At 36.3% G+C, this 27,430-nt stretch overlaps 1 protein-coding gene across 1 annotated transcript in view; it reads left to right on the forward strand.

Moving 5' to 3' along the window:
• LOC149794140 (large ribosomal subunit protein bL9m-like) overlaps positions 1 to 27,430 on the forward strand; it is a 66,959-nt gene that overhangs the window by 23,473 nt on the left and 16,056 nt on the right. Inside the window, exons 4-6 of the mRNA XM_089968213.1 lie at positions 13,278 to 13,402; positions 14,842 to 14,895; positions 24,336 to 24,437. Of these exons, the coding sequence (XP_089824339.1) occupies positions 13,278 to 13,402; positions 14,842 to 14,895; positions 24,336 to 24,437 (281 nt within the window). The remainder of the gene's footprint in view (positions 1 to 13,277; positions 13,403 to 14,841; positions 14,896 to 24,335; positions 24,438 to 27,430) is intronic.

The raw sequence follows: 27,430 nt of genomic DNA on the forward strand, positions 1-27,430 counted from the left end.
ACACATGGACCTGAAAAGTGGCTGTAGTTTCCAGAGGGGCTCAATATTGTGTTCGGTACACCTCCTCATTTGCCCAGGGTTCCTTCAGCTACAAACATGGCACTCCTCAGTTTGTCATCAACTTGAGCACATTCAGTCAACTCTTTTACACTGGTGCATGATGCAATGCAACAGTGAGCCCAAAATGCCATCCATTTGGGAGACTGCACACTCCCCACTCCTGGTTACTCAACTCAAATGATTAATCTGGGAAATTGAGATATTCCCTCATTTGCTGAATCAAACAGGAGGTGTTTCATTCCGGCCCTAGAGCTACTGAAACTCTAAGTCTGGATCTTGTTAACACATTAACTCCTAGCGATGACTTAATGGGGCAGGAGGTAGTAGCCTACGGCCGAGCTCTGTAGCGTCTAGGTCATGCATGATACACTAAAGTGGGTGGTATTATAGAAAGGTAGACAGATGTAGCTCTATAATGATACCAAATAATCTGGAATATCTAGTTGCACTACAAAATACAGATAATAAACCTCATTTTTTGGATCCGACTTTATTCTACCGAAAATTCGCCTGTGGTTGGAATCCGATTTTAAGTCTGGATTTTATACTTTTTGGTCTCAGATCTAAGGCAAACCGGTATGAACTGCAAACAGACAGATGATCCTTTGCAAAAAGTAGGATAAGGTGTGCATTTGGAATAAAGAGTGGTCTCAGTTTAGCACAAAAAACCCACAACAAAACTCCAACTTTTACCCTTCTGCACATGCACGAGTCAAATAGCCAATTAAGAATAATATTTCTAACACAACTAGGCAGTATGTTATTGAAAGATCACCGGGGATTTGGTGTTTTTGGATCTATTCAGAAATAGCTTTCAAAATGTGTTTCCTACTCCATTTTCATGTGAAAATGACAAAAAGCTCCAGGGTTAATATGTTAAAATATGCCCTCAAATAACAGTTCTCAAAATCAGTGCTGGAGAAATTGCATCAGTGAGATGGTCCTTCAGTGTAAAGGTGAATGAAGGCAATGGAATATATTCTCACATTGGTGTGTACAGAACACTTTATACCATAATAGATAACTTCATATGGCCCGTCTGAGAAACAGCACCAATCACAATTAAAAACTACCATTCTGTCATCAGTTACACTACATTATCATATGAGAGAAATATCAGACAAATCAAAGATCTTCTGTCCATATTTGCTTACACATGTCCAATGATGTAGGATCCTTGCCCAAGTGGACAGTTTGAATCACTTTCATAAACATTTTTGGTTCACCTCATGTAGAAGACCTGCCACCTCATTGCATTGGCAAGTGGGGGGCAGACTTGACAAATACATGCTCTATTAGTGGACCCATCTACATGCAGTTCCAACAAGATGGATAAGTATTACTCATGATACCTCTGCTTTCAAGGACAGGCTACCATTCATGAGTAATCAGATTTTGGGAATAAATTCCTATCTACTCTGGACACATCATCTGGAGGTCTGCAGGACCTAATGTGAGGTACTTAAGGAAGACTAAGCCATTGCATCAAGGGAGATCATGTCTCTTCTTACTCCTCACAGAAGAAAAGGATGATATATCAATAGACACATCCTCGATAAAGTGGGTTATTTGTGCTGCATGTAAAAAATAATCTCACACTAATGAATTTGTTTTGCATCTCAGACTCTTGCTCTGGGAGGGAGATACAAGTACACTTCCCCAGCTTTTATCAGAGATCTTTATCCTAAAGGCTCAGCTTGGTCTGGTGGGACATAAAATCATGGTGCAAAAGGATTTGTGGGAGGGAAACATTTTCAGTTTTGATGGTCTCTCACCTCTTACCTCTTCTCCTAAGTTATTACGATCAGGTAATTTATTTGAAGAAGAAACCAGTTTTTCTAGTAAAATATGTTTCTTTGTTATTGCATCTTCCTATCCTCCCAGCAGTTACATACATATAGAGAGCATGCCTTCCACTCTTGTAGCAACTGAAGAATTCACGGAATTTTGGTTCCAACTCTGATGTCAAGGGGAGATCACTCTAACTTCAGTCAAGGTAGGCAGATATTTTATACCATTTTAGCCAAAAACATTTTAATCTAGGAGGGCTGGCTTTGTGAGGTAGTACTAGGTAAACATATTTAGTAGAAATATTGGTTACAAGTTGCTACTGCCAAGCTTTCTCACATACCCATATTGGCCGAATCGGAAACTCGAACCCAAGCAGACAGGTGAGATGGGAGTGATCCGTAACGGAAAGCGCTTTAGACCACTCAGCCACTTGGGGCCCTTTTTTTTTTGTTAAAGTTTTTCTCTTTCTAATTATGTATGGCTGTGTGTATAGTTGGTTAATAAGCAGAAATTATTATTTTAGGATTATTTTAAACTTTGTTATACTTTTAACTTCTTAGCATATTCTATTTTTAAATCCTCAAATAATTTTAATGAAAAAAGCCCCATTGTTACAACTATGAAAATTATATATTAATCAGATATCTTATTTGTACATCGTGACCAATTCACTTTGATCAGTGCGCATCAAACTAATGCATCAAACAACATGTACAGGGCATATATCTTTATAAAGGACAAACGTTGCAATTGGTGACTTTGTGTACCCTAAAGTCATTTGTCAGCAGACTATTTTAGTTATTTCCTCCTATTTTTACTTTTTACAAACAAGCAACAACCCTCTCAGCATCAAATCTTTTCTGCATATCTTGGTGAGTTCTGTAAACTTAACATGATCAAATCTTGACTTTGCTTCTGTCCTGAAATTATTATAAATAGAAAGGCTTTTTCCACAAGCTACACTTGTAAAAGGTGCTGTGAGAATATACTTGGGTGATACACAGGAATCGGAAAACATGTCCCTTTGTTGGTCAGTTAATTAGTTCCTGACACACTTTTCAATGATCTCTCGCAGAATTCATTAGGTACTATTTTAAACTGACAGCCTGTTTCATTCTGTCATTGTCAACAAGGACTTCATGGTTTTCAAGCCATTGACAGGTAATCTTTATTTGGAATGCTATACTTTTGGACTTGTGATAGAAATTTTAGGATTATGTAGGATTTAATGCACAATACTGTATGTTCCTCAAATTTTCATTTTATAACTTAGAGAAATAAATTTATTTGTTAATTTTACTCTTTTTTTTTTCTTCTTTCTGTTACATGTACCTAGTTTATGACCATGCATTTATAACAGAAATTGGGGGCTTATCCAGGATCTGAATTTCTTTAAAATATTTCAGATTTATTTAAAAATTGTCTTTAAAATTTAAATTTAACATGCTTTAGAATTTTCATTGTCCCTGGTAAATATTTTAATTTTAGACATTTGAGGAAGTACTATTCCTATGGTTAGAGTGTCCGCCTTGGATGCATGAGGTCGCGGGTTCAAACCCAAGTGGAGTCATACTGACTTATAGAAAATGCTACTAGCAGCCACCTCGCTTGGTGCTCAGCATTAAGAGGTTAACGTTAGGACTGGTCAGCCTAGTGTCAGGATGTGACTGGAGTGGGACATGATGCTACATATCTGCGGCATAATGCCCAAGTGCTAGACATCACTAAGCTGCAACACTGCAGACATCATAGTGATATGCCTGGAAAATGTTAAAAATGTTAAAAATCCAAATCACATACACAAACATATTTGAGAAATCATTAGTGAAACCAGCAAACGGGCCCTGAGTGGCCGAGTGGTCTAAAGCGCTCTCCATTATGGATCACTGCCATCTCACCTCTGTCTGCGTGGGTTCGAGTCTAGGATTTGGCTAATTAATGTGGGTATGTGAGAAAGCTTGGCAGTATCTTCTCGTGGGGTGGTGGTTCTTTCTGGGGATTTCCAGGGTTCTTCCTCCACCATTAATACTGGCTGCCATGCATAGTCTATCATGTGCTGAAAAATGGCGTTAAACTCAACAACAAAGCCAGCAAAATTTGACAATGGAGAACTTTGTTGAAAATCCTATCCAGGAAGTGTTAGAGTCTTTGTAAAAAGGTGAGATGTGTGAGCTCGCCAGATCTTATGATCTCTGAAGTGAAAACTTTTTATATAAAACAAGAGATGAAGATTCTTTAGGTTCAGTATTTGGAAGAAATAAATACTTTTTTTCAAGTGTTTTGGTTTGGTTAGTAAGTCTGTAGAGGAATTATTTTTAATAAGAAAAAGCAGTTACATCACCAGATGGTGTGATGTATATTTAATTAGAATTGTTTGTTGGACTTTCTTAATGTCCAAAAATCAAGTTAATGGTGTACCTGACCACCAACAACTATTTTGTAAGCAACATAATATGTAGCTAACATTTCTTTATCATTGTGGATTAAATATGCAGATCATTATCATTGGCAGTAAACATGTTTATTTGAATATGAGTCTAGGATATCAGTTTTCCACTTGGAAATTTCTAAACTTGTTGACAACATGGAATGATTTATAAAGGAGACTGACCTACATCCTGGCACTTTTTATTGTGCCCTAGCTTTTTATATAATGTTGTTTACTTGCAAAATTACTAATCTTGCCTTAACATCAGAATCAGAGTTATTATTGTGTTCAGATTTTAATTTGATAGGATTTATTTATTCTAAGTATTATTCACTGGATTGACAGAGTGCTCAATAATATTCTTGGACTAAAATAATAATTTGAAATTATAGTGAATTTTAGTGAACATTTTGATAATATTATTGGTATACAACAAAAGACTGTTCGTACATTACCACACTCAAGGCACATCAACACATTCAGTTTTGGAAGTTTTTGGAATACCACTGGAATTAGTTGGAAATTTATACAGGACTATTTGGGATTTAATTCATATATAGAGTTTCTTTTATATGATCACTTTATATTCTAGAGAAATAAATTATTTGTTGAATTTTACAAAACTTGTTTGTTTTTGCTCTTTTCTTTTTCTTAGTTTAAGCCCATAGAGTCAAAACAAAAGAAACATAGTTAAGAAAGTTTCAGCTTCAGAAAGAAATGATGTAAATCAAAAATCAAAGAAGGGAGAAAAAGGCAAAGACAAAAAGAAGACAGAAATACATTTGCAGAATGAGTAAAGGGGGAGAGAGAGAAAGAGGAAGATGAGAGGCAAATGCAAAGAGAGAGGAAAGGGAAAGATAGAGAGGAAAGGGAAAGATAGAGAGAAAAAAGATGGAAAAACAAATGCTTGAGAAAAAAGGGAAATGTCATTAAAATAATTATAATTGGCAGGGGGAGCATACACACCTCCTGTCCCCTTTACTCACAAGTTCAGGTTTTGATTTTACCAGAAATATTAGGTTAGTACCCCCTTTTAAAGAAATAGAAGTAGGTTAATATTTTCGTCATTTTGAGAAAATTGCTGAAAACTTGAAATGGCTGAGATCAGTGCTATTACAACGTGCACTATTTGGCAAAGCTTGTGAAGTCTACACTTCACTATTGGAATAATTAAGTGCTGATTATGATGCATCCTGATGTGTTATGAGTTGGTACCTGACGAATATCAACAAAGGTTTAGGAATTGAAAAACCCATTTCAGATTTGAAATTGAAAATGAAGGATGAGTATGCTTCTTACCAGTATTATACTGTAATGGACAAGCTAGGTCCTGATAATACTACATTGGAGTATGACACCAGGGATGAGTATGCTTCTTACCAGTATCATACTGTAATGGCCATGCTAGGTCCTGATAATACTACACTGGAATATGACACCAGGGATGAAATGAGTATGATTCTTACCAGCATCACACCATAATGGCCAAGCTAGGTCCTGATAATACTACATTGGAGTATGACACCAGGGATGAGTATGCTTCTTACCAGTATCATACTGTAATGGCCAAGCTAGGTCCTGATAATACTACACTGGAGTATGACACCAGGGATGAGATGAGTATGCTTCTTACCAGTATCACACTGTAATGGCCAAGCTAGGTCCTGATAATACTCCATTGGAGTATGACACCAGGGATGAGATGAGTATGCTTCTTACCAGTATCATACTGTAATGGCCAAGTTAGGTCCTGATAATACTACATTGGAGTATGAAACCAGGGATGAGATGAGTATACTTCTTACCAGTATCATACTGTAATGGCCAAGCTAGGTCCTGATAATACTACATTGGAGTATGACACCAGGGATGAGTGTGCTTCTTACCAGCATCACACTGTAATGGCCAAGCTCGGTCCTGATAATACTACATTGGAGTATGAAACCAGGGATGAGATGAGTATACTTCTTACCAGTATCATACTGTAATGGCCAAGCTAGGTCCTGATAATACTACATTGGAGTATGAAACCAGGGATGAGATGAGTATACTTCTTACCAGTATCATACTGTAATGGCCAAGCTAGGTCCTGATAATACTACACTGGAGTATGACACCTGGGATGAGTATGCTTCTTACCAGTATCATACTGTAATGGCCAAGCTAGGTCCTGATAATACTACATTGGAGTATGAAACCAGGGATGAGATGAGTATACTTCTTACCAGTATCATACTGTAATGGCCAAGCTAGGTCCTGATAATACTACATTGGAGTATGAAACCAGGGATGAGATGAGTATACTTCTTACCAGTATCATACTGTAATGGCCAAGCTAGGTCCTGATAATACTACATTGGAGTATGAAACCAGGGATGAGATGAGTATACTTCTTACCAGTATCATACTGTAATGGCCAAGATAGGTCCTAATAATACTACATTGGAGTATGACACCAGGATGAGTTTGCTTCTTACCAGCATCACACTGTAATGGCCAAGCTAGGTCCTGATAATACTACACTGGAGTATGACACCAGGGATGAGTATGCTTCTTACCAGCATCACACTGTAATGGCCAAGCTAGGTCCTGATAATACTACATTGGAGTATGACACCAGGGATGAGTGTGCTTCTTACCAGCATCACACTGTAATGGACAAGCTAGGTCCTGATAATACTACATTGGAGTATGAAACCAGGGATGAGATGAGTATACTTCTTACCAGTATCATACTGTAATGGCCAAGCTAGGTCCTGATAATACTACATTGGAGTATGAAACCAGGGATGAGATGAGTATACTTCTTACCAGTATCATACTGTAATGGCCAAGCTAGGTCCTGATAATACTACACTGGAGTATGACACCAGGGATGAGTATGCTTCTTACCAGTATCATACTGTAATGGCCAAGCTAGGTCCTGATAATACTACATTGGAGTATGACACCAGGGATGAGTGTGCTTCTTACCAGTATCATACTGTAATGGGTAGGCTAGGTCCTGATAATACTACATTGGAGTATGAAACCACGGATGAGTATACTTCTTACCAGTATCTTCTTGTGGGTCGGTGGTTCTTCCCTGTGTTTTCCAGGGCTCTTCCTCCACCATTAATACTGGCCATCATGTATAGCCTATCTTGTGCTGAAAAATGGCATTAAACCCTAGACCAACAACAACAACTTACCAGTATCATACTGTATTGGCCAAGCTAGGTCCTGATAATCCTACATTGGAGTATGACACCAGGGATGAGTGTGCTTCTTACCAGTATCATACTGTAATGGCTAGGCTAGGTCCTGATAATACTACATTGGAATATGAAACCACGGATGAGTATACTTCTTACCAGTATCTTCTCGTGGGTCGGTGGTTCTTCCCTGTGTTTTCCAGGGCTCTTCCTCCACCATTAATACTGGCCACCATGTATAGCCTATCTTGTGCTGAAAAATGGTATTAAACCCTAGACCAACAACAACAACTTACCAGTATCATATTGTATTGGTCAAGCTAGATCCTCATAATACGAAATTGGAGTATGACACCAGGGATGAGTGTGCTTCTTACAGCTGAGTAAGGAGAGGAGAATGGAGTAAACTTGAGCACTTGATTTCTTTTCAACCATAACACAAGATGATTCATTTATTTAAAAAAACATTGAATAAAGTTGCATTTCATGACAATGACAGTCCTGTTGTGTATACAAGGCCAGAATATTATCATTGTCTTGAGGTACAGTTTAGTATATATGACAGTCTCACACAAGGTCAGGGTATATATGACAGTCTCACACAAGGTCAGGGTATATATTAGCACCATGCTATTACTTCATTGTATTAATATCTCTTTTAACGAATGAAAATTATGCAAGATTTATTATATTTGGATTCACTTGCAATCAAGTTTACTGCAGAAGAGAAAATATGACATGATTATAGTATGTGAATTATAAAATCTGCAATGAAAACACTTGCATAACTTTACACTTCAACTATAACAATATACTTATTTGAATAGGATTGAAATATTAATGGAATTAAATTGGCTGCCAGGTCATTGAGGACAACACTCACAATGACTTAGACTAATACTAAATTATAAAATTAAAAAAGAAACTCAATAAATTATGTTTTTATGGACTGCTAGATTAATTTGGTATTGTTGAATTGAATTTAGAATGTCAAATAGGTGAGGACAACACTCACATTGACTTATGATGGAATTACATCATGGCATCTGCTATAGCACACTCTAATATAACACAAATTTGGATATAACACGGTTGTGGTGTGGCTCCTCAAATTTCATATATATATGTACTTTTCTCATACACAGATTTTTTTTTCTTTCTTAAAAGTATGACAAGTAACATGTAAGAAGTTCATAACCATTTTTGGGGAATAGATGATGTATGTATTCAGTATAAAGTGATTGTATCATGGCTCCTGCAATTTCATTTACATGTACTTTTCTAGTACTCGAGGAAAGGTATTTTCTTTTTAAAAAGTATGAAAAATGATGTGTAAAATATTTTTTCAGGGATTATGCTGGGTTGCGCCAGTCACAAATTGCAATTTATGTTCCCTACCAGTGACAAAATATACCTTCTTGCGATCCTTCCCCCCCGCAAGTCATTATAGACTTTTTAAACTTGTTTATATAACCTTGGGTTTGGCGTGAAGAAATTCAGAGGTATAATGAAAGGATGCAGCAAATGCATAAATAGAACCAAACTGATGCACGACATTCAAGCAAACCTAACAACTTGCTTACTTCCTACTGCAGAACAACTCGATAACTGCCTGCGTTCATTGCTTGACAAACATGCCCCAGCTACCAAGTGCAGAGTATCAATTCAGAAGTGTTCTCTATGGTATAGCAGTGTTAGGGACCAGCTTCGCACTGCTAAAAGAGACCGCCGTAAAGCTGAGAGGCTTTGGCTTTCCACCAGACTCACTATTCATAAGCAAATCTATGAAGCCACTAAGAAGAATGTCACAAATATAGTCCATGCAGCGAAATCAGCCCACTACAGTACTAAGATCATGGAAAGTTCAGCTGCAGAGAGCTCTTTGAGATTACTAACAAGCTAATATCAAGGAATAAATCTACACCAATTCCAACTACCTTCTCTCCAGTTGACCATCCGGACATGCTTGCAAATTTCTTCTGTGACAATATACAAACCATTCGAGATAAGCTTGACACCACAATTTCAATTGACTCGTCATCACCATACAGTAGGGATACAGAATTTGAGCGGCAACCATTAGCAGCATTTGAACCTGTCTCTATGGATATTGTACGTACAATCCTGATGAAGAGTGCACCAAAGTCATGTGAACTTGATCCAGTTCCAACATCACTGCTGCTTGAGTGCTTAGATACAGTATTGCCTTCACTAACTGATGTTATTAATATCTCTCTCTCATCCGGGGAATTCCCATCATTTTTCAAAACTGCCATTGTAAAGCCATTGTAAAGCCTCTGCTGAAGAAACCAATACTAGACATAATTATTTAAAGAACTACTGCCCAGTTTCTAATCTCCCATTCATATAAAAAATCTCAGAAAATGTTGTTCTATCCCAGCTTGTATCTCATCTAAATTCAAACAGTCTTTTTAGCAATATACAATCTGCATATCGCTCCTGCCACAGTACTGAAACTACTCTTCTAAAAGTAGTTAATGACATTCTTTTTTCTTTGGATAGCGGAAAGATTACAGTCCTCACCCTCCTTGATTTGTCTGCAGCATTTGACACAATAGACCATGATATATTACTTCACCGTCTCCAGCATGTGTTTGGCATTCATGATAATGTCTTATTGTGGTTCAAATCCTACTTGGTCAACAGGACACAAATTGTATCTGCAAATGGAATACATTTCAGCCTAGTTGATCTATGTTGTGGTGTTCCACGGGGGTATGTTCTTGGACTTGTTCTCTTCATTCTGTTCACTCAGTCACTCTCAAGTGTCATAGATCATCATCCAGTGTCTCACCAATTGTGTGCTGACGACACCCAAATATACAAATCTAGCCACCCAACTGAAGTTGATGCTACCATCCAAGGTGTAGAGAGATGCATTTCTGATGTGAAATCATGGATGACATGTAACAAGCTGCAGATGAATGATGATAAAACTGAGGCCTTTCTGATCACAACACAAAGACATTCTCATTCATATCCTTTACCTCAAACAATAAATATCAGCAACACCAACATTAAATTCACACAATCAGTACGAAACCTAGGTGTTACTCTGGACAGTACTCTCACATTACGCCAACATGTCATGAACATATGCAAGGCGGCATATCTTGGGCTGAGATTTATCAGCTCAATTTGCAAATATCTTTCAGTTGATGCCACTAAAACACTTGTGTGTTCATTAGTACTTTCAAGACTGGACTATTGTAACTCAATTCTGTCTGGTTCATCTCAATATCTGCTCCAGAAACTTCAAAAAGTTCAAAACACAGCTGTTCGGATCATACTTAGAGTACCACGATCAGAGCACACCTCCCCTGCTGCTCTGTACCCTACACTGGCTATCCATTTGATCCAGAATCAAACACAAAATTTGTTCTCTGTGCTACGTTTCACTGTCAGACTCTAGTCCAACATACCTATCCGACATCATCCATGTGTACACACCAGCAAGATACTTACGCTCCTCTTCTGACAATCGTATACTCATTATTCCCACTATGAAAACAAAGTCATATGGAGAGCGTTCTTTTGCATACCAGGGCCCAGCAACATGGAATGAATCGCCCACTGAACTGAGACACAAAGACACAGTGATCACATTCAAAAGGGCTCTCAAAACTCACTTATTTCGACTGCAAGAACAAACTTAAAGACCTAATAATGTTTCCTACCTTAAATATTCTCTGCATGTTTTTTTATATAATGTTTTCTAATTTCATGGTGTTTGTTTTTGTAATCATATCATTATATGTTTTTTATGTTATAGGTGTTGTCTAATGTTGTAAAGCGCTTAGAGCTCCTAAAGATTAGGCGCTATACAAAGTCCTCAGTATTATTATTATTATTATTATCGGCTGTTCACTAATAATTAATATATTTATTATACTGACCTCAGTATATGGATGGTAAATAAAATTCCTCGTCTCTTCAGTCATGGAATTAAATAATACAGAATAATCATATTTTCTTTGTAATCCCTGTCAGAACAAAACACCTGTGTATTCATTGTTGGCCTTTTTAAAAAAAAATATTTCTGACACGTGTGGAAGGCAGCATCACTCTACCACCAGAAATGTCACAAAAAAACAAAACAAAACAAACAAAAAGAAAAATGGAGATCTACTTGTTGGTCTACTTATGCTACTGGGACTAGCTAAAATCGACCAAGTTTTAAAGGCTGGAAATGTAACTGTTACAGTTGACCAAATGACCGCAAATTCCTTTTGTTTTTAATATCTACCCAGAAGAAAGTTTTCTTGAAACTTCAAAGAAAACTGATCATTTTTGAAGAACCAACTGTTCTTTATAAATACTAAGCAAATAGAAACAAAATTCAGTCTCAGTGTTCTACAGTTATTTGATGTTGTTGCTGCAGTAAGAAGCAGACATCTGTTGGTCCTCCAAAGCTGTCCATTAGTGGTAACTTCAATAACACATGCACCCATCATCAAAGAAAGCCGACTACAATCTTTAATAAACGCAAATAGCCCTTCATCAAAAGAAGTCAGCATCAAACTTAAATAAACATGATGGTATCTGATAGATTATTGCATTTTCCAAAGTGATTGGGACACATTTATTGTGCCATGAAATTGTCATTTTTGCTGGGGGGAAAAATATGCTTACAGTCACTACCAGTGGTGGCATAAAACACAAATTAAATCTCCAGTCTTTTGAAACCATAGATATATGGCTGTCAAGTTAATACTAGATGGGGTATCTTGCAAAGATGTTTGTTAAACTCTTTAGTTTGTTCAACATCTTCATTTCCCTATCAATAGCCTTATCTCCTGGGTAGCCTTGGCAAGAAGATACTGTCTCCAGCTGACCAAAATTTAAGTACATGTACATGTAGCATGTAAACAGCTAAAGCCATGTGCTGCTTGCTAAAATTATAGTGAATTGTTAAGTGACAATCGGATATAGATCCAAATGAGGACTACTTTTTTTATTTATAAATACTTGTTATGTGTGTTTTTTAATGGGATGTGAATCATACATGAAGTTTATAACATGCAATCTACACTCGAATTCATTGATTTATTATACACAAGTACAGTACTTAACAGATTATGGATTGTACTACACAAATGTAAGTTGTCAATGTACAAGTGTTTTCCAGACTAGTTTGTCTTCATTTAGTCAAAAGTACTTATTTTTATGCCTGCTTTTATTACCCGCCTGCCATATTTTAAGTAAATGCATCATTTTCTTCAGCTAACTGACTTGGTTGGTTATAACACAGTCAGGTTTTAAGGACCCCAACTACCACATTATAGTCAGGTCACACTGTATTTGTATCAAGTGTTACATTACGTAATGACTAAATTGTATTGAGAATGTCTGACTGGTGAGCAAAACACTCACAATGACTTAGTCTATTTACCTAAGAACATTGTTGGACCTATGAGTTAAGGAAATGATTATCTATTGGAGTGTAATGAAAAATTTCCTTTAAGCATTAATCTTCTTAAAAATAATTAAATAAAGGATGTTAATACATAAATAAATGTATTGGTCTCACCAATTAATGAAAACTGTTATCAAGGCATTTAGTTTCTATAATGTTTCTGAAAACAAAGAAGACAAGTTGTCACTTGTGGCATCATCACTGTAGTAAGCACTCATAGTTGGCTTTTGCATTTAATGAAAAGTTTTCAGTTGCTTTTTTCTGTCTTGCATGTGAGACAGGGTGATTTATGGAGCACTTATTTTTCATGGTATCATTTCTAGGAGACGTGTATTATCAGTATCTGAAAATTATGTTCATATTTCAGGGATAGGAAAGAAAGGAGAGCTGCTAAAAATTCCCCGCAGTCTGTTTAGAAATCATCTATATCTCACTGGAGATGCTGTCTATCCAACTGAGGAAAACATTCAGGAATATCATATACCATTCAAAGTAAGATTTTTCTAGATGATGAAGTTTCATAGGCCCATCTTAAGATGGGTGTATTATGGTATTGTGTTTGTCAATCAGTTCCTCCACTAATCATTTGGTTTGTCAACTTTTGCAGATCCTATTCATAACTGTGTAAACCTTATAGATATTTTAATGAAACTTTACCATAATGGGCGAAATTAGCCCGATACAGTACTAAGATCATGGAAAGTTCCAGCTACAAAGAGCTCTTCAAGATTACCAACAAGCTAATGTCAAGGAACAAATGTACACCAACTGCCTTCTCCATTTGACTGTCCGGACCTGTTTGCAGATTTCTTCCGTGACAATGTACAAACCATTAGAGTGTTGCTTGACAACATAATTTCAATTGATTTGTCATCACCGTACAGGGGCCCCGAGTGGCCGAGTGGTCTAAAGCGCTCGCTGTTCCAGATCACTGCCATCTCACCTCTGTCTGCGTTGGTTCGAGACTCGGATTCGGCTAATGTGGTTATGTGAGAAAGCTTGCCAGTAGCTTCTCGTGGGTCGGTGGTTCTTTCCGTGGTTTTTCCGGGTTCTTCCTCCACCATTAATACTGGCCGCCATGTATAGCCTATCTTGTGCTGAAAAATGGCGTTAAACCCTACAGTAACAATAATCACCATACAGTTGCGATACAGAATTTCAGCAGCAACCATTAACCTCATTTTTGAACCTGTCTCTATAGATTTAGTAATTACAATCATGATGAAAAGTGCACCAAAGTCATGTGAACTTGATCCAGTTCCAAAATCACTGCTGCTTGAGTGCTTAGATCCAATATTGCCTTCACTAACTGATGTTATTAATACCTCTCTCTCATCAGAGGAATTCCCATCATTTTTCAAAACTGCCATTGTAAAGCCTCTGCTGAAGAAACCAACACTGGACCATAACGATTTAAAGAACTACCACCCAGTTTCTAATCTCCCATTCATATAAAAAATCTTAGAAAAAGTTGTTCTATTCCAACTTGTATCTCATCTGAATTCAAACAGTCATTTTAGCAATGTACAGTCTGCATATCGCCCTTGCCAGAGTACTGAAACAACTCTTTTAAAAGTAGTTAATGACATTCTCTCTTCTTTGGATAGCGGAAAGATTACAGTCCTCAACCTCTTTGATTTGTCTGCAGCATTTGACACAATAGACCATGATAGCATAGACCACTGTCTCCATGTATTTGGCATTCATGATAAAGCCTTACCGTGGTTCAAGTCCTATTTAGTCAACAGGACATGAATTATGTCGGCATATGGAATACACTCCAATTTTGACTTGACATATTTTGGATATTGAACTAAGCTTTTCTAAATTGCACTATATTAATGAAGGTAATTGTGTTATAGGGACTAATTACAGACTGTTAACATTATGCCTGTATATGTTCCTAAAGTAAGTATTCATGTATTTTGCAGAAGCTTTATGGGGACGACTTACAAAAGACTAAATCATCAGCATGGGCAGATAGGGTAAGTCTTAAATATTGCAAACATATTGATAAACCTGTCCTGCTAGTAGATATTCCAAATATAGAAATTTACAGTCAGTTATGTATATCTATTTTATGTATTTTCATAATAATAGATTTTGCTAAGGATTATTTAGGTAATAACACATTTAATGCTATAATCTATTGAATGGGTTGTACTGTAAAGTTGTGTCATGTATTGTATGTAGTATGATTTCATTCATAAAATTTCACAAGGAGAATGCAGCTCAGTAAGAACAATTGGAATTAGTACTCTTAACATGATATTGTTGGTGTTGCTCTTCATTCAGCAATTATTACATCACAACCAATAATGTCTGTTTATATTATCTTCCTTTTGGGACATAAGTTGAAGGCTACAGTATAAATACAATGCTTTCATTCACTCATTTCGCTGTTACTGTTAACTCTGCATTATTTTTAACTTTTCTTAAATGTTGTTTGGAAAAGACTGATCTAATGTACTAACATGTCCTCCAGTTTGTTTGAACCCCCATACTGATTTTAAAAAGGAAAATCACCAAGGATATAAAAGTGCACAGTACTTAGTCATTTCAATCATCGATTTATCATTTCTTTTCTAAATATGTTACCCATTCATGATACCTTAGGAACATTACTACTACCATGCAAATCCTGCCCTCCTAGATGGCACTTTTAGCTCAGGCAGAGTGATTTCCCTTGGTATAGCTATTGGCAACAAGATCTCACAAAAGCTAGAGTCATCTTTGGAAGATTTACTACCGTATTTCATGTTATTTTTTTAATATGAAAAAATAATTATTAATTTCAGTGCATGAAAAATTATATATAAAATAAATAATTATCATTTTGTGGTAATGACTGTGTAAAAAAACATAAAGGGAACGTACCCGGACAAGGCCTACGGAACATACAATACTCGAGAACTTAATGTACAAAACTAATGTACAAGTTCAAAACTAATGTACAAATTCTGTCTCATCCTGCTCTCAACCCCAGAATCTGATTGTTGTTATTAGGAAGAGAGAGAGAGAGAGTAAGTAATCTTCATTGTTCAGTTACATGTCAGGTGTGTTATTATTTATGTAAACACTACAAGGGCACTAATTTTATTCCATTAGCAATTAAAACCTGAATTAAAAAATCATTTTGGTTGTAATTATGAGATCCATTGTCACTGTGCCATATGGCTATGCGGACATAATATACATGCTAATTAAATAATCTTAACCTTTAGCTTGGTCCTTTCCAGTAAATACTGGATTGAAGACCAGATTCACCTCTACAGATCAAATTAAGGAGACTTTATGTAGGAAAATGAGGCTACCCATGGGGTGCTCAAAATGTGTACGACAAGCCCATTAGCTCAAGAACAATATTAATCTGCTGGTACTTGTTCTGAAGCCAGTTGAAAAAAATGGCACATGAATTTAAGAGCGAGAGAGAATAACAAAGCAACGTGTAAAAAAAAAATTTTTGTATTATAAACACAACATGTTATTTTCAAGGATATAATTTGTGGTCCAACGTTGGACGATTGCACAAAACAAATGCAAAAGCATGATGCAATGAAACAGTCATAATTTTCAAGAGTTTTACAAGTCTTCCAGCTCAAAACCTTCAAATCATTCACATTCTTCATCACTAGAAAGACTTTCCAATGGAGCTCCATTGTCAGTCCTCTCTACAATTTATTACATTTGAAACGCCAGTAACTTTGAAGCTACTGATTATCATGTCCTTTTTCTTCTTTAATTCTTCACTGGCTTCAAAAATCCAGTCACTCATCTGCTGCTTTGAAGTGGTTGGAATGTTCTGGGTTGCCTCCTCACCAGCTTCCCTGGTTGCAATGTTTTTGGAAGCCTGGTTCTTCATGTATGTTGACCATTTTTTCCACAGCAGTCCCTTGAAAGGCTTATTTAGATATACATCCAGTAGCTGTAGTTTACTTGTGCATCCACCAGGGATTACAGCCATTGTTATTCTGGATTTTTTTGTGGAGTTTTTACTCCATCAGTCAAATGGCCGCAGAATGAATCCAACACTAGGAGAGAAGGTGCGCACCTCGTGTGTACTTCCCAAACTTCATCAGTATAATTCAAGGTGTTCATCCTTCAATGCTTTTTGTTGAACTTTCACTACAACTCCCTTTGAGATATTTAGATTTTTTAAATTTCTTTTTCCCCTAAAGATTATCATGGGTGGCAACAAGTCACCAGATGCCAGGCATGTCAGTACACAAGTTAAATAGCACTTGTCACTGCTGGTACCTCTAATACGCACCTATCTCGTTCCAACTTTATCAATTATCTTCCCTGGAACCAAGTTGAAATGCACTGGCATTTTCGTCCATATTTCCAATTAAATGTTCAAGATCCTTATCCTCATGCAGCTTCTTATATATCTGGTATCTATTTTTTCCTCTTGGTCCTGAGGTAGTTTTTGAGATATTGAAGTTCTACATTTCAGTACAAGTCCATTTTGCTTGAAAAATCCATCAACCCATCCTCTTGAGCCCTGAAACTTTAGATTTTCCTCCTGAATAACTGCAGTAGCATAATTTTGTCACATCTCAATTGTTACAGGCATGTGATGGTCCCGCATACAGAGTAAACAGGATAAAATTTCCTGCTTCTTCTCATGTGAATATGTCAAGAATCGGCCAGTACCTGGGATAGATCCTTTCTTTGTCCTTTGAATATTTTTCGAAAAATCCATTTTCATCCAGTTTGATAAAGTACTTGGTGTAAGGTAGTAATTTGCAGCTATTGGCCTAATTCCACATAGTTTTGCCTCCTCAGCAATTCTTATTTTATCGCTAATGTCCCATTTCATATATTTCCTCTTACTGGTGACTTTGCAGTACCATGAAACTATCTTATATCCCTCATATTTTTACTGTAGTCCAGCTTGTCTACTGCAGGCTCAGGAAATTTTTCAGCAACAATGGGCACCTTTTCAATAGTATCTTTTGGTATGATGGCATTATCTGCTGCATCAGTATTTGATTTGTGAAGTTCAGCATCATCTTTTACATTGGCGATCTTGGTAACTGGAGTAACAGACAGATGATGGGCTTCACCTTTGTCTTTTCTGGGACATCCAGGTCCAATTTTCTGCCTTTTGTTTGGTGGTTCAGTGCATTTAGGTGGTGGTGGGATAAAAGTCTCTCCCTTTGGCAAGGGTTTCAAGAAACTTAGTAATGAAGACATGCCCAAGTACAAACAGTCCAAGATCTTTGAAGATACAGTATTAACTATATATAAATCTAACTTACATAGTCAGTGACTTTTGCATTTATGATTAACACTAGCTGGGTTTTTATAGGTTTTACTGCATTATTATATTGAAACAATAAGATTAATTGCCCAGTTTTCTGTGGTCTTCACATCTTCCTGTGCTGAGATATTATTTTTACTGGATAAATAAACTCAAATGGCTTCTGAACTCATTTTCAAATGTGCGCATTTCTTTGTTACACTGACATATGTAATCAGTAGTGCTAATTAATGACATTGTCCAACTGTTAATGAATAGCAGTATATATTTTAATGACAACAACAGAACAAATACATAAATCATTATATTTTCTCGCCAATACAAAAGACAAAGAAGGGCAATATGATGAATGTGAATAGACTCTCAGTTAACAAAACAGTTGCCCTTTCCAATTAAACAGAGCAAAGGGCTTTCTACACACTTATAATTGGTGAATATTTCTTTAGGGTTTTTTTTCTTTTTCATTATTAGATGCCTCAGATACACATTTACGTGAAGATAACAGATGATTAGGGTTTGTTTTATTGAGGAAACAAATATTTATATTTCTCATATACTTGGCAAAAAATAAATTGGTTGTTTTGCATATCTAAGTGATGCATCAGCATTTTTTCTGATGCTGTTTGAAATGTGATGTAGATAAAAACATAATAGTGAAATACAATAATAAAAGAAAGAAATTATCAGTGACCTACATGCATGATTATAAATGTCGGTTTTTATTATATCATGAATCTCGCGTTTCACTATTTGATGCCTCAGTTAAGAACATGCCCAGAGTTAGTCACTACTTATAACTTGCTTAACAAAAAAATACCGTGGTCATTTGATGTACCTAAATTGAACTTTGTATATTTTTGAATCTGTTTGGGAACTGCCTTCAATTTTAACAAAATGAAATAAAAATAATAAATAAAAAAGCAACTAAAACAATGATTTTATCTCTTATTCTTAGCTGTAAAATTTAAAGGGCCATACTATTTTATCGCTATCACAGTAGATTGTTTTTTATACGAAAAATAATAGGATGACCGAAAAAAATATTAAATTTTGTGCACAAGAAATTATGATAGAGTTAATTATTATTTTTATGGCTTGACAGTGTATGAAAAATTGAAGGGTACAAAAAATAACATGAAATATAGTATTAAAAGTTGGAGGAGTATTTTCATTTCTAAGGAAAGTATACTCATCAATATTTCCAACTTTTCTTTCTTCCTAATGCCGACAAAATTCTGTCTGTACAGTTTTCTAACACATTGTCTTTTCTCACATTTAATAGCACTTAATTACTTGCGTGGGTAGCCAGTGTGACTTTAGGAAAAGTTTGGGCTGCAATTATTTTTTATATGTGTGCAAGTCTCTATGTCTTTAGGAAATTCTTTGTATAATTACTTTATTACTGGGTACATATGGGTGAGATTTCTATGCCAAGACATTCTTAGCATCCAGGTGCCATGCTTCAGTGATTTTACCTGTAATAATGTAAATCGTCAAATAACTCTTCAGCCACAAATCTACATGATCAGAGACAGTGCAGGGACCCAACTCACCACCACAAGACTCATTATTATTGGTGATTCCTATCAGCCTTTCCACCTCAGGGTTCAACTCTTTATCTACTGTGGAACAAAGAGGGAAAGAGCTTAACAAACAGCCAAAAGTTTTCTCTCACACAGCAGATGCATGGACAGGTAAGATGGACCTAACATCCCGTAATCCATTCCAGCCTAATGAATTGGATGACATCTTCTCCACACATATGGTGTATTTCCATTTCAACTGGCCATGGCCACATACAGGGGCCAAGACCACAACTAATATATGCATAGTCACCCTTCTGGCTTATCATCCAGTATGTCAAACCCAACATATGTAGGCAATTACAGAGACCAGTCTGAACCTTATACTGCCTCAAGGCATGCATTCTTTACGATGATATGCTTAGTTCCTTACTTTACAAGAGATGTTGCTCCACAAATTTCTCAAATCTTTGCCAGGAGAAGAGACTTCTTAATCAGAGACAGTTTCGAAGTCACAGTTTCAAATTTAAGGTGCTCAAAAAGTTGTGTGAGCAGCAGGCCTTGACACTCTTCACTAGCCAAATCTCAGACAACAGAGGAGACATTAGCATGCAAGCAAAGATAATGATGCTTGTTATCAAGTGTCTTTGTTGGTTTTAGACTATACTTTGTAGTGGGGTTTTAGACTATACTCTGTAGTAGGGTTTTAGACTATACTCTGTAGTGGGGTTTTAGACTATACTCTGTAGTGGGGTTTTAGACTATACTTTGTAGTGGGGTTTTAGACTATACTCTGTAGTAGGGTTTTAGATTATACTCTGTAGTGGGGTTTTAGGCTATACTCTGTAGTGGGGTTTTAGACTATACTTTGTAGTGGGGTTTTAGACTATACTCTGTAGTAGGGTTTTAGACTATACTCTGTAGTGGGGTTTTAGACTATACTTTGTAGTGGGGTTTTAGACTATACTCTGTAGTAGGGTTTTAGATTATACTCTGTAGTGGGGTTTTAGGCTATACTCTGTAGTGGGGTTTTAGACTATACTTTGTAGTGGGGTTTTAGACTATACTCTGTAGTGGGGTTTTAGACTATACTCTGTAGTGGGGTTTTAGACTATACTCTGTAGTGGGAAGATTCAGCCTTCTGAGCCTCCATTGAAGAAGTTTTCCACCTTTTATGTCAGGAGTTCTGCCTTCCTCCTCCCACTCCATCAACTACCTTGACCAGAGCTCAAGAATCCATTGATACTTTGACGAAAAAGGAAGAATCCAACTTTATATTACTTCGAAATCCTCAGTATGGTAGAACTGCTTTTACCATTAATTACAAGATCCAAGCATCAACTGACTTTTCTTCTCACAAAGTGCCTCCCATCAAACTTTTGTGGGCAGTTCTACCTTTGCCATACTCCAGTATTTTATTTGGTCACCCCAGCAGTCGAATGTGATATTGTAGCTTTGGGGATGACAAAGCTACACTCCTGTGTATGGATTGGATGACCTTTAATGACACTCAGCAGTTAGTATGCAAGATTGTAGCCATGGGATCTGTATTGGACTTTGTCTGCTATGGCTATCTTCCAACATGGGCTTCAGTCATGTTGGAACAAGTTAATACTCTCTTACTCTTTAACATTTTGATTTATATTAGTGTCATTATTGTTACCAGCAGTGCTGCCATACAAAAATCCCCCTCTGCACATGCCAATTTCTTGGATCAAACAGTTACCTGGTCTACAGCCAGAAAACAAAAGACAAATCTGCCAATTATAAACATAAGGAAAGGCCAAGACAACCAGCTGTCCAAAATCAAAGGTGGAATGCATATTGTGCTGAAAGGTACAAATTTGTGTTAAGGTAATCTGAAACACAAAACTAAAATGTATCAATGATGATCAGTTAAATGAATATACTGTATGATGGTCATGTGACAAGTATAATTAAAGATGTGTCGCATTTCATATGATTTACATGACATTATTGGATCACTTATGAACAGGAATGAAGTGTACATTGTCAATAGAATATAACTTTTGAATGATATAGTAGTGCCCTAGTAAATAAGGAAGATTACAGATCACAATGTATCCATACAAGGATGATTACAGTTGCCATGTAACCTCACTCACAGACATATACAAACAGACTCATGCCAAAACAACACATTATGCACTTGCTCAACATTATTATTTAATCCAATCTTGCTTTGCCTTGCACATGTAAACTTATTCACTCATAACAACAAAAGTCTTTGAGTCATTCTTTAATTTTATTGTACAGGTTATTAGATTCACATTATTGCTGTAGGAATTTTACGTTGACTTAAGATATCTTAATAACATTTTGTTGAACTTGACAGATGGTGAAGAATTTTCCTGCCAAACAAAGTGCCTCTTTGTTGTTAATCATGCATGATTTATTTTTTATATTCATGAAAACATGTTTTATCCATTGGAATAGAGGTGTGTCTAAGTAAAATGAATTAACAGAGTGTTCTTGTTTATTTTTTTATGTTACTGCAGTTAGGTTGACAAAGTCACATATATTAACCCTTTTCAGTATCAGTCCTTTGTATTATAACCTCATTGGTCTGGAAAATTAGTCAGGATTTTAGATTTTCCAGATCTTGAAGCTGCAAGGGGTTCAGCTGACTCTTCAAAGACCACTCTTAGAAATGTCATTTAGTAGACAAAATGGTGAAAAAAAGGAACAGCAGCATTGGTTTCCTACACTGCAACCTCCAAATCTAATGGACATACTTGTGGACAAATACTTAACCATAAAATTTAGCCCAACTCAGGCAAATCACAGATGTTCATACTGAATTCAGCATCAACGTACTGTTTCTATGTACAATAAGGATTTGGAACATCATATCATCAACGGTTACAGAAACTCCTTACTTGGCATCTCACAAGCAAGAGATTTCCAACATCAAATTCTAATGCACTATTCAGCTACAAATAAGACCTTGTGATTCTCTAGGCAGAGCATGTTGACGTTCATCTATCTTATCATCACCATAGTAACTGGATTGGTCTGAGTATAAAGGAACAGAAATGTAGACTGACACCTTTTTCCTTGCTTCTGCCTTTCCTATCATTACTTTTCTGTCTTATTGCTACCTTCCTATATTCTTGTCCATGCGCCTCCCATTGCTGAATAGTCAAGTGTGACAGCATCAGCATATTTATAGATAGATAGTGATAAAAACACAATATCTTCTTATATTTATTTTGTCAGAATGGTATATAAACAAGAATTATCTTTACCACTTTATATTTTCACTTTTAAGCACAGAAATATACTTATAAATACAAACATATAGGGTGTTTTCACCATTATTTAAAAAGTTACACAAATTTCTATATCCTGTAAAGTCACTGTCTGTTTATAAACAGTGTAATGTGGTGCAGTATTTATACTTTGAGATAAGTAGTTTTCATTTCTAAGTCCAAATATCAAGTAGTTTTCATTTCTAAGTCCAAATATCAAGTAGTTTTCATTTCTAAATCCAAATATCAAGTAGTTTTCATTTCTAAGTCCAGATATCAAGTAGTTTTCATTTCTAAGTCCAGATATCAAGTAGTTTTCATTTCTAAGTCCAAATATCAAGTAGTTTTCATTTCTAAGTCCAAATGTCAAGTAGTTTTCATTTCTAAGTCCAAATATCAAGGCTAAACTGAAATTATTAAAATATTCATCTGCTTGTGTAATGAGAACATATACTTTAGATTCTTGGTTCCAAACTTATAAACCACAAAATTTTGTACATAAAAATTTGGTAGGTGAAATTTCATTTTTAGATGTTTTGATCTATTACCAATCTTACGTTTAGCCTCAATTTTTATTCTATGGATTTAATCTGTACAAGTCCCTTTCTCTTTTTCTCTCCTTTGTCTATCATCCTCTAGGATCTTGAGTGATGACTCAGTTTCTATACAAGGTTGGCACATGCAAGTATTCTGGCAAACTATGGATTGTTGGGCATTGCAATCAATTGGGAATCAACATCCCAAAATGGATACTGCATGATTTGACTAAAATCAGCCGATTGAAAGATAAACATTTGCGACTTTCCCCAAAAATATTGATTTAAAAAAATAATTTATTATATGTGTGACTAAAATCAGCCGATTGAAAGATACATATATACATGAATTCATGATATTTCTTATGAAGCGAGGCGTATTTACTTTCAGTCATACATGCAGGCAAGTGGTCCTTAACATGCAAAATAATTGTTGTATTTATTGGTGTTTATAACATAACACTGCAGGTCTTACAAGTACAGCATACAAAAAGCTGTAAAATGTGTGCATTACAGACTGGTCTGTTCATAAGTAGGAAATGGTTGATCATCCCTGGAGTAGAGTAGTTTTGATAGGAATTCCTTAATGTCGATTTTTCACAAGTCACGATACATCATTCTTCCTCAGATGGCTGTCTGGTGTACCTTGCAGTAATAATTTTTATGGAAGCATCATATTTTGTTAATAATGACATGAATGTATGTGTACGATGGAGAGAGGGCAGTCATTGCTGTGTTTGTTTGTTTGTTAAAGCCTAGATTCTAGATATAAAAGTCACCATTGAATTTACACGACATGTTGAAATGAAATATTGTGTATCATTTCAGACTTGGATGCAATTAGCTGGCTTATGTTTGAGGGTCCCAATGAGTGGAGACAATCGATGGGTACTGAATGGAACACACATCAGAGTAGCTTTGAGAATAATGGTAATATAATTTGTATATAATCTGCAAATTACATCATGATTTGAATGTTCTATAACTACAGGGGTTCCTCGGTATCTATCATTTTTGGAAATCCCAACCTTCAGTACTAGAATTCCCAAAATGTTAAGAATTAATAATAATAATAATGAGGACTTTGTATACCGCCTAATCTTTAGAAGCTCTAAGCGCTTTACAACATTAGACAACACCTATAAGATAAAAAACATATAATAATATTATTACAAAAACAAACGCCATGAAATAGAAAAACATCAAAAAATAAAAAAACATGCTGAGAATATTTCAGGTAGGAAACATTATTAGGTCTTTAAGTTTGTTCTTGCAGTCGAAATAAGTGAGTTTTGAGAGCCCCTTTGAATGTGATCACTGCGTCTTTGTGTCTAAGTTCAGTGGGCAATTCATTCCATGTTGCTGGGCCCTGGTATGCAAAAGAACGCTGTCCATATGACTTTGTTTTCATAGTGGGAATAATGAGTATACGATTGTCAGAAGAGGTATCTTGCTGGTGTGTACACATGGGTGAGGTCAGATAGGTATGTTGGACTAGAGTGGATACCCAGTTTAGGGTACAGAGCAGGGGGAGGTGTGCTCTGATCGTGGTACTCAAGTATGATCTGAGTAGCTGTGTTTTGAACTTTTTGAAGTTTCTGGAGTAGATATTGAGATGAACCAGACAGAATTGAGTTACAATAGTCCAGTCTTGAAAGTACTAATGAACACACAAGTGTTTTAGTGGCATCAACTGAAAGATATTTGCAAATTGAGCTGATGTGTCTCGGCTCAAGATATGCAGCCTTGCATGTTGGTGCAATGTGAGAGTACTGTCCAGAGTAACACCTAGGGTTCGTACTGATTGTGTGAATTTAATGTTGGTGTTGCTGATATTTATTGTTTGAGGTAAAGGATGTGAATGAGAAAGTCTTTGTGTTGTGATCAGAAAGGCCTCAGTTTTATCATCATTCATCTGCAGCTTGTTACATGTCATCCATGATTTCACATCAGAAATGCACCTCTCTACACCTTGGATGGTAGCATCAACTTCAGTTGGGTGGCTAGATTTGTATATTTGGGTGTCATCAGCGTACAATTGGTGAGACACTGGATGATGATGTATGACACTTGAGAGTGACTGAGTGTACAGAATAAAGAGAACAAGTCCAAGAACAAACCCCTGTGGAACACCACAACATAGATCAACTGGGCTGGAGTGTATTCCATTTGCAGATACAATTTGTGTCCTGTTGACCAAGTAGGACTTGAACCACAGTAAGACTGTATCATGGATGCCAAATACGTGCTGGAGATGGTGAAGTAATATATCATGGTCTATTGTGTCAAATGCTGCAGACAAATCAAGGAGGGTGAGGACTGTAATCTTTCCGCTATCCAACGCAGAGAGAATGTCATTACCTACTTTTGAAAGAGTAGTTTCAGTACTGTGGCAAGGGCAATATGCAGATTGTACATTGCTAAAAAGACTGTTTGAATTTAGATGAGATACAAGCTGGGATAGAACATTCTTTTCTAAGATTTTTTATATGAATGGGAGATTAGAAACTGGGCGGTAGTTGTTTAAATTGTTATGGTGTAGTGTTGGTTTCTTCAGCAGAGGCTTTACAATGGCAGTTTTGAAAAATGATGGGAATTCCCCTGATGAGAGAGAGGTATTAATAACATCAGTTAGTGATGGCAATACTGGATCTAAGCACTCAAACAGCAGTGATATTGGAACTGGATCAAGTTCACATAACTTTGGTGCACCCTTCATCATGATTGTACATACAAAATCCATAGAGACAGGTTAAAATGCTGCTAATGGTTGCCGCTCAAATTCTGTATCCCGACTGTATGATGATGACGCGTCAATTGAAATTGTGGTGTCAGGCTTATCTCTAATGGTTTGTACTTTGTCACGGAAGAAATTTGCAAGCATGCCCGGAAGGTTGAATGGAGAGAAGGTAGTTGGAAGTGGTGTTGACTTGTTCCTTGACATTAGCTTGTTAGTAATCTCGAAGAGCTCTTTGCAGCTGGAACTTTCCATGATCTTAGTAGTGTAGTGGGCTGATCTCGCTGCATGGACTATATTTGTGACATTCTTCTTAGCAACTTGCTTATGAATAGGGAGTCTGGTGGAAAGTCAGAGCCTCTCATCTTTACGGCGGTCTCTTTTAGCAGTGTGAAGCTGGTCCCTAACACTGCTATACCATAGAGAACATTTATGAATTGATACTCTGCACTTGGTAGATGGTTTTTAATTTCTTTGGTGTAAACATATTTGTTTTGTATTAGTTGTCTTGGTGACAGCCAGGAAGTGTTAAAAGGAAATAAAGGTTTTAGAGGTTAGTACATAATAAATTTGCAATTTTTATTGGGCAGAGAGAGAAGTAAAGATCCATTGGAGTCCAGAAACTTAAAGTTGGATGATCATAAGTGGAGAAATAGAGAGTAAGCATATCAGAGAATAATATCTAATTAATTGCAGAAAAAGAAAAGCACACATAATTAATACACTGGACAACAAATTTTTACAAAAGTCATGTTACTGAAATAAAATTAGTCAATTCTTATCAATTTTTATGTGCTGAACACGAATATGACAGTCAAATTGCAAAATTGGCTCTAGTTTTTTTGTAATCTGCAAGAAATTAATGTTTACATAACGAAATGCATTCCAATAGTAAAAGGTCAACTGTAATAGCCTACCTATAAAAAATCAAGTCATTGACTACATCTTAGATTTCTTCGCCTGTCTCTTGTACAGCTGTTCGGGAGCATCTCTGAGGAGTGTGCAGCAGTAGTCAGCCAGCATTGTAGTGGACCATTTTCCCTGGTATCTTTGTTCCATTGTTGCGATATCTTGATGAAAACGTTCACCGTGTTCATCACTAACAATACCACAGTTGCTAGGAAAGAAATCCAAATGGGAATGAAGGAAGTGAATCTTTAGAGACATATTGCAGCCAAGTTTCTTA

Source organism: Sinohyriopsis cumingii, chromosome 8, assembly GCF_028554795.1.
Source record: "Sinohyriopsis cumingii isolate HCF-2022 chromosome 8, ASM2855479v2, whole genome shotgun sequence".
Classification (NCBI taxonomy): Eukaryota; Metazoa; Mollusca; class Bivalvia; order Unionida; family Unionidae; genus Sinohyriopsis; species Sinohyriopsis cumingii.